Below are 9,682 nucleotides of genomic sequence, written 5' to 3' on the forward strand. Positions count from 1 at the left end.
CAGTGGACTTCAGTTGATATCAGTTGACATAACTTGAAAAATGTTGAAATTAATTGACGTAAGTTCTCATCAATGGACTTCAGTGTACATAAGTTTATATTAGTTGACATAATTTGAAATTAGTTGAAATAAATTGACATAAGTTGTCATTAGTGGACTTCAGTTGATATCAGATGACATAACTTGAAATTAGTTTAAATTAATTGAGATAAATTGACATCAGTTGACATAACTTGAAAAATGTTAAATTTAATTGACATAACTTATCATCAGTGGACTTCAGTTTAAATAAATTAAGATGAGTTCACATAAGTTGAAAGCAGTTGACATAAGTTAAAATTAATGGACATTGGATATAAGTTGATATCAGTTGATATAACTTGAATTAAGTTGAAATTAATTGAAATCGCTTGACATAAGTTGAAAGCAGTTGACATAACTTGAAATAAGTTTAAATTAATTGACATCAATTGATATAAGTTCAAATCAGATGAAATTAATGGACACAATTTGATATCAGTCATTAGTTGACATAACTTGAAATATGTAAAATTAATTGACATAAGTTGATATCAGTGGTCATTAGTTGAGATAAGTTGACATAAGTTGAAATCAGTTAATATAACTTGCAAATAAAATGAAATAAGTTGAAATAAATTGATATCAAGATAGCAAAATGTTAAAGTTTACCATTCGTTTGAAAACGTTGGTAATATTTGCAACAGTTTTGATTGGCGTCGTAAAGTGTCGGTTTTATTGTAATTTCGAGTGCACTTTCCTAAAAATATTTCCCTGTGATGCACCGATATAAATGCTCTGAAATAGCTGAATCATTTGTTTATAGACATAACACAAATATTTCGCTCTTAATTCAAATGTGAGAAAGAGCGAGAAAAGAGCAGACGAATTAGAAAACAAAAATCACTTATCCCGAACCAAAAACAAAGTTTACTTTGTCACTTCCCATTTCATATGCATCCATCCACATGTTTCTTAAATTATACGACTGTTTTGTCACGGTTTTAATGGACTTGAAAATGCAATAAATAGATCAATACTATTTAAATTATAACAACTCTTGTTTACAACAACAAATTTTATAAAATTGATGATTTTTTAAAATACTTTTTCCTTTTTTTAAATTGTGTAAATCCAGAAACGGTGATTCCGTGTCCTGGTGATTCTCTTCGGTTATTTTTACACTGCGATTGCTAAGGATTCGCAGAATTTGCAATCACTTTATCATCAAGTCCCAAAGTGTCAACTTTTCCGAAGAAATGTTATCTTTGGAAGTGAACTAATTTCAACTATTTTTATGTATTACATTTACTAGAGAATCATGAGAAATATTACATTAAAATAGTAATAACATATTTTTCTATAAATTACTTCAATGGATTTTTTTTTCAATATACTGTAATTAGTTAATAATTAATAATATTCTATAGTTCATTAACTAATGACATTGACGTTAATGACGTTTTAAATGACAGATGTATATTGAAAAAAGTTTTATTAGGTTAGGTTTTATGTAGGTCATTTTGACTAAGATAATGAATAGAAGATTTTTTTACTAAAAGTAACAGATTAAATATGAATTTGAAGACATATAAAAACTGATAATGTTTGAACGGAGATGACAGAGCGACACGACGTTTCGCTTGTCACAGAGGTGTCTAATTTTACCAAGACGATGATGGCGCCAGATGAGTTACGTAAGATGCAAAATTCGAGTACTATTAAGTATATTTATCATCATTTCTCTTCGAATTATATGAAATTACATGTTTACACAGAAATACGTATTTGTGGAAGTCGTTGTTTTCTTGGTCATTTCAGTTGTCGAGTGGCGTTCAACGAGAGATAACGCACACAGTGGCTACTGATCTTCTATAAAAAGGTCAGCAGTCGTGGCGAGACGATTCGTAAGAAAACAACGCGAGAAATAAACTGAATACAAGTAGTCCCCAAAAAAAATCTCGAGAGACAAACAAAGAGGGATTATTTATAATTTTCTTGCGTTAGATTTTGTTGTTTTCTTCTATTTTTTTGCGTGTTGTTTGGACGTCGTGGGCAAGGAAAGAGAAAGCGGCGGTGGCAGGACGCGACGCCTGGCGTCCCGACGCTCCGGTGCGATTAGACGCGCTCCGTCACATGCGGAGAGTTACAAACGCGAAACGCATTGCGGACCGGAGCTATGTGCAAAGTATGCCAGTGGTTCGTCGATGTTGTGCTGAAGTTCATTGAATTCATCCATCCATCTGGGTGTTGTTGTTATTATATAAGTTATTGTTGCTGGTGTTGTTGAGAGGAGATTGGTTGTGATGTCTTCGGAGACGTCCCCCATGTCTTCGACGCAGGCCTCTCCGAAGGTGAGGCCCAGGAAGCAGCTGGGCTGGGCACCTCCGACCCTGTACATCCCTCCGCCGCAGGGGCAGTTCGCTGGTTTTCAGGGTGGTGGTGGTCCGTACAGCGCTCACAGCGGTGTGTCCAGTTTGAATATGGGTGTCCCACCTGGTGCGGCGCATCGTGGCCAGAAGGGCGCATCCGATTTCATGTTCAATCAGTTCAACGGTATAAGGGATTTCACGATGAGCACGGCAAAGTCGGGATTGGGAATTGGTGAGAAAAGTGCTTTCTGGATATACAACAAAGTGAGCTCGTGGAGCAAACGGTGGTTCACGCACATCTTCCTCACCTTCGTCATCGTTGCGTACACCGTCGGAGGTGCTCTGATGTTTCAAACTGTCGAAGGTAAACGATAAATTGAAGAAAGTCTCAAATCTTTCAATTTTCAACTACATTTAGGAAAATTTATATTAATATATTTAGTAGTCAAAACAACAGATATTTGGTAAAAAATTTAAGAAACTATCAATTGAATTCCACAGTCATTTGGTAACAAAATTAAGAAATCATTAAAATCATAGTCCAAATCAAAATTTTCGAAAAAGTATTCAAAAGACATTTTTTTTCATTACATTACAATTATACAAATTTTACATATACACAAGAAAAATTATCTATAAATTATTAAATAATAATTAAATATAAAAATAGTTACAAAAAATTGGAAAATTATTTATCAATATTTTTTTGAAAATTTGTAAAATTATTCAAAATCTATAAAACTTTGTATATATCCAAATCGTTCGTATAAAGAATATTTTTTGGATATAACTATTTTTACGTAATGATAACTAGTGATTGAGATATGATAATTTTTTAAATTTGTTGTAACGTCTACACTTTTTATTTAATAATTCGATAACAACGCTTGCCAATTAAATTACTGCATACGCGAATTAAAAACAAAATTATGGTTTTTCCAACGAGCTTACTATCTAATTTGTGGTATGTATTGTTCATTTGTTACAAGCTGTCAAAGTTGAGTAAAACAAAACAATTTTTCTTTTTTTTCAAAATACGTCAAAAAAAATTTCAAAATATTTCAAAATTTTTGCAACAATATATTTATTGCTCATTCAAATATCAAGGTCATTTTTAAAAGTTTTTTCTGATTGAATTGAAAATTCAAAATTGTTGTTGCTTCTATGAGGATCTTATTGAGATATGATCATTTTTTTTTAATTTGTTGTAACGTCTACACTTTTTATTTAATTATTCGATAACAACGCTTGCCAATTAACTTATTGCATACGTGAATTAAAAACAAAATTACGGTTTTTCCAACGAGCCTACTATATAATTTGTGCTATATATTGTTCATTTGTTACAAGCTGTCAAAGTTGAGTAAAACAAAACAAATTTTCTTTTTTTTTTTCGAAATAAGTCAAAAAAAATTTAACAATATATTTTGTTCAAAAACAAGATTTTTCGTTTTTTGGAAATACTTAAAAAACGCTATACTAAATTAGTATAAATATGCAAATTGGTTGGCATTTTCAACGAACCCACTTAAAATTTAAGTAAATTATTCCATTTTTTTTTTAATATTTCTAGTATTTTAATTAGATTGTTGTTTTTCATGAATAAATAATTAAATTTTTACACGTAACAAACTTTAAGATAAGATAAATTAAGTATATACTCATTAGTATAGAAAATTTTAGCAAATATTTATTAAAAGAATCGTGTTACAATAATATTTTCGTGTTAATTTCTTATTTACAAATTTTGATGTATACAAATTTGTTTAGTATACAAAATATGTATTATTAATTGATACAAAAAAAATATTATTGAAATATTTAAATAATCTATATTTTTAAATACTTTTCATTGTTTTGCTTTAATTAACAAAACAATTAACATTAATCTCAAGTAACAAAGTTTGCGTTCAAATAATTATGAAGTGAGTTTAACGATTTCTGCTTATTTTACAACAGTTTTGTGAACTTTTTGCAGGCACGTTCAAATATAAATGGTGTTAAAATTATACATACAGAAAACTTGTCTCCTTTTCGTTTTTTTTTTTGAGTGTGTGAGTGAAGAGATAAAAAGGCATTCACTTTAAACTAGTTTCTTAATTAGGATTCACAAAAGTGAGGGAAGAAACTTTCGCAGCGAAAATCTCTTTTTACGAAACTAATTTGCATTTCATTTCCTTATAAAATTTATAGTGTTACCATCGCTTCAATAATTCTACTATTTAAAAAGGAAATTTATTCATAATAGTCTCAATTTAAAAAATTAAAATTGTATCAAAATTTTATTTTGTAAACGTTTTCATACAGTAATTCGTAATTAATTATTTCTTTCTTTGTAATTTTATGTTATAATGTAATATCTTCATGGAACTGTACAATTTTCCGCTCGATGCGTTTCCCTGATCCACAGATTAGTTCTGTCTGCTATGCAGATGACATTTGCTTTTCCCACTCGTTTCCACGGGGATCACAAACCATTAAACATATGGGAACTCCTTTTGCTTCAATTATTTTCTTCTGACATTTCCTTTATTGCTTTTGTTATTACTTTTCCAACGAAACAACGATCAATGTTTCTTAATTCAGTTTTAGTACATTTAGCTTTCCCAACATTAGAAAACTCAATTGAGTTTTCCAAAAAATATCGTTTGCTCAGTGTTTCCAAACATTTTTTGTCCTCTTTAAGTTTTTGTTAGTAAATGTACAAATTTATTAACTTTGACTAGTAATAATTAATGAAAGAAAAAGTATTGTATTTTTTTTATAATTATTTTTGTTTCTCAAAATTCATCATCGTCTTAAAATGGAAAAGCGACTATTTTCTACAAAAAAAATTAAACTAAATTGCGTAATGCAATTTTATGTACGGTCCGGAGTTTAGCATCAATAAACTTAAAAAGTTGTAAACTTAATGTAAAGCCAATGAAATTATCAATAAAAACTTGAACGAAACACGATTTTGTTCGTGAAATCTAGCGCCGTAAAAGCGTCACGTTTACTACGGGCATAATTCATGAAAAGAGCTGGAAGAAAAAAAAGTTTTCATCTACATATGAAAACTAAATGAATAAATCATGTGGGCGAAATGGAAGACGATGTTTTTGCATCGTTAAATTAATTGAAAACTGGTCTATTTGCGAGCGCGTAAACTCGAACAGACTGAAAGATTTACTTTACTTCTGATGCGCTTTTTGCTGTTGCTGTTGCTTCCATAAGGAACTTATTGAAACACGTAATAAAGTGTAAAATAAACACGCGTAATTTCGTGTTTCATGCATTATCCATTTATTGCTCATTGAAATCTCAAGATCATTTTTAAAAGTTTTTTTTTCTGATTGAATTGAAAATTCAAAATTTTTGTTGTTGCTTCTATGATGAACTTATTGAAACACATAATAAAGTCTAAAATAAACACGCTTAATGTTGCTCATTCAAATCTTAAGGTCATTTCTAAAAGTTTTTTCTGATTGATTTTTTTTATTACCAAAAAAAATCAAAATTTCTTTATTTCAGTCTTGTAAATAAAAAATTATATCATATTATCTTGTAAAAATATATTATAAAGTAAATAAATTTAAGAAAAATGAAGTTATTAATACTTGAAAATTTGAATAAAATATAAATCTTATATAAAAATTGTATTATAATAATGGAAAAGTCAATAAACAAGAGATTTTTTTGTAGATAGGGACAAGAAAGTTGCCTTGAAGAACTCCAGAATTAAAAATTATACGTGACCTTGAACGAAAACAATCGCTCAGCAGTTTTTGTTTAAACGTAAATTCCAATGAAAACCTGTGAGGAAAAAAAACTCATTTTGCATTCAATTATAATTAACTTCGTTTAAAACTGTGCATTATTCGTAAAATAAAATAAATGAACGAGAACGCATTCAATTAAAGGTGAATAACGAAGGAAACAAACGAAATGCGAGACCAATTGTTTGGGTAATGAAATATTGCGAGAATTTATGGTTTCATAAAATTGCAATCACTGCTCCAAATTGGAATTTCTCTGTGTTTTTGATAAGGCTTGAACTTGTATTATCATTATTTATTTATTAGATAGAATTATGCTGCTCTGGTGTCCCTGAAATAAAATCTATTTATAATTATTACAAGTCGCGAAGAATTTTTTTCTTTTATTAAAAAAAAACATATATATTTATAAATAATTTAAACGAAATAAACCAGTCACATTAATCCGTATTTATAGTCGCGTTGCGCTGAATGAAAGCATCCTTTTTTTTTGATCTAGTCTTTGCCAAAATTATTTAATCGCCAGACATTTTATCGTACAATTGTCCAAAAGTTTATTATGTTTTGAAATGCACACCGCGATTTTCTAATTCGTGTCGTACAGAATTGTAGACACGAAAATAAGTAAATAAGAGCAGGATTCCAAACGTGTTTTTTGGCAATTGCATTTGCAACAAAAAAAATATAGATGTGTGTGAAAATAAAAAAAAATTTGGTTGGCATCTCCGGTTACTGGTTTTTTTCCACGGAGTGTTTGTATTTTTATTTTGTGTCTGTGTTTTGGAAACGATTTGAATTGTCGTGTAAATTGTTTAGGCGATACATTTGCTTTTATGACTCAGTTTATTTTAGATTCTTCGCTTTTTCTTCTTCGTTTCTTTTTTTATTGGGTATCGAGAGAGCACAAACTCTTTAAGTTTATGTAGTCTCACGCTTCGTCGATCCGATCGTTACGGTTCTGGATTATCGTTATGCAACCAGAGATGCGCAACGATCTTAAATTTGTTTATCCATAATTTACTTATATTAAGAGTTTTGAGTTGATCAGTAATTGATTTTACTTTATAATATGTAAGTTTGAAGTGTATAAATAAATTGTCAGCTGATATTGACAGTTGACATTTGAAGTATAATTGTATTCATAGACAACTGACAGTTGACGTTTGAATTTAGTGACATGTTACCAACCTACTAAAACCAATAGGAAAGTAATTATGATAATAATTTAGTTTCATTTTAAATTAGGTAACTTTTTTTTTCAAAATAAAAATCACGATGTTAAATTTAAGATTTGTTAGATAATATTACAAATATTACTGAATGTATCGATTTATTTAAAAAAAAAATGTAGAAGTATGCAAAACCAAAATATTACTTTTCTTGGCAACACGAAAATGCTAGACGGTCAGTGACGTTTGTCCACCTACGTGAATACAACAAAATATGTTATAGAATTTGTGACGTAACGTTGGCAATTTTTCGAAGTGACGTTTGATGTTGCATGTATGATGTAAATTATGTAATTTAATCATTCATTAAATATTTTTCTTGTTATACAATTTCTGATTAGTAATTGTACTCCAATTGACATTAGTGTCAGTTTAATAAAATTTGTTTTGTCTGATATAATGTCAAAAAGTCAACTGTCATAAATTGTCATCAGTAAAATTGACATGTCACGAACGAATAACATATTTAATGTTTATTTAAGTTTTCCAAAAAATATCGTTTGCTCAGTGTTTCCAAACATTTTTTGTCCTCTTTAAGTTTTTGTTAGTAAATGTACAAATTTATTAACTTTTACTAGTAATAATTAATGAAAGAAAAAAGTATTGTCAGTTTAATAAAATTTGTTTTGTCTGATATAATGTCAAAAAGTCAACTGTCATCAATTGTCATCAGTAAAATTGACATGTCATGAACGAATAACATATTTAATGTTTATTTAAATATATTATAAATTTTACTGAAAAATTACCTAGATCTGGACAGTGTTAAAATAAGCGCGCCAAATTCAAATTAATATACACATTATTAATTAAGACTAATTTAATTAATTAAAAACTAAATAATAACTGTTTAAATTACTTGTTGGTTTGTTAATTGAAGGTAATGATCTCGAAATAGAATTTTTTTTTTGAAAAATGAGCTCTGTTTTCGTGGATAATTTGGCGGAACGTCGAAATGGATTTGGAAATAGGATGATCGGCTCATTAAATCTAACAGCCAATTGACTTATATTTATACATTCGTTTCAAGCGAAAACCCCTGACGCACTAATTCCAATTAAATACATTTCAGGTAGCATCGAGGAGAAAATAGTGGAGATCGACATCAGAGCGAAGAGGACGGTGTTAATCGAAGAATTGAGAAACTTATCCATAGAGATTCCTCGGGATAAATCTGTGGGAGAATGGCACGGAATAGCAACGGCGAAGATTCAGGACTTCGAGGATTACGTGATCGAAGCGTACAAGAACCATCAGCTAATTGTCGCGAATCACGGCCCGAAGATCTGGACGTTTTGGAACGCCGTTGTTTACTGCAGCACAATTTACACGACGATCGGTGAGTAATCATATTTCTTACTTTTAGGTGATCTAAAAAAAATGGATCAATTTAAAGATGAACTAAAGATGATTCATCCGCTTCAGTCGTAAACTCTTGCCAACTTTCTGTAGCAAATTAGCGCCGATGAATTTACGAGTGTCAATGTCGTAAACGTCAGATTTGATTTAGTTTTTGGGGAGTGTTGAAGCGTGTGGTTCTAGAAGTCTTGTTTATGGGCAGTAATATGCAAATTCTCTTGGTCATCGTCGTTTTTGTTGTTGTAATGAGGTTTTTGGAATTAATTAGGCGTTGAACGTAGAATGCTTTTGTTTCTGTGCCAATTTTATGGTATTAAAATATCAATGATGGCTTACTTAGCAGATTGTTAGGTCGATAATGAACTTCCAGAGGTTTTGGTGATTCGATGTTAATGGACTGTTTTTATTGCGTTTTCACGTGTTTTCACTCGTAATTGCTGCATCAATATTTAGTGTTGAGAGAAAAGCGTTCACACACGAGCTATAAACATATTTGAATCATTTATTAATGGCTTAGAACTTATTTAACTTGATTCTTACAAACTTAACAATGAAATTTAATGCATAGTATACGTTATAAATTGACAGCTAAATTTGACAGTTGACATTTGAAGTATAGTTGTATTCATTGACAGCTGACAGTTGACGTTTAAATTAAGTGACATGTTACCAACCTACTAAAACCAATAAGAAAACAATAATAATTTGGTTTCATATAAAATCAGGTAACTTTCTTTAACTNNNGCATCAATATTTAGTGTTGAAATGAAAGCGTTCACACACGAGCCATAAACATATGTGTCTTCATATTTGAATCATTTATTAATGGATTATAATTTAGTTAACTTGATTCTTACAAACTTAACAATGAAATTTAATGACTGTGCATAGTATACGTTATATATTGACAGTTAATATTGACAGTTGACATTTGAAGTATAGTTGT

General features: G+C 29.7%; 1 protein-coding gene across 1 annotated transcript; it reads left to right on the forward strand.

The window, feature by feature from the left end:
* Positions 1 to 1,818: 1,818 nt before the first annotated feature.
* Positions 1,819 to 8,711, forward strand: LOC108557165 (TWiK family of potassium channels protein 18-like; the record flags this gene model as incomplete). Its single annotated transcript, XM_017913582.1, is given in 2 exon segments — positions 1,819 to 2,754; positions 8,450 to 8,711. Coding segments are annotated over 2 exon segments (692 nt in total), but the record flags the coding sequence as incomplete, so codon positions are not given.
* Positions 8,712 to 9,682: the final 971 nt, after the last annotated feature.

Source organism: Nicrophorus vespilloides, unplaced genomic scaffold (genome assembly GCF_001412225.1).
Source record: "Nicrophorus vespilloides isolate i.1.1-1 unplaced genomic scaffold, Nicve_v1.0, whole genome shotgun sequence".
NCBI classification, from domain to species: domain Eukaryota; kingdom Metazoa; phylum Arthropoda; class Insecta; order Coleoptera; family Silphidae; genus Nicrophorus; species Nicrophorus vespilloides.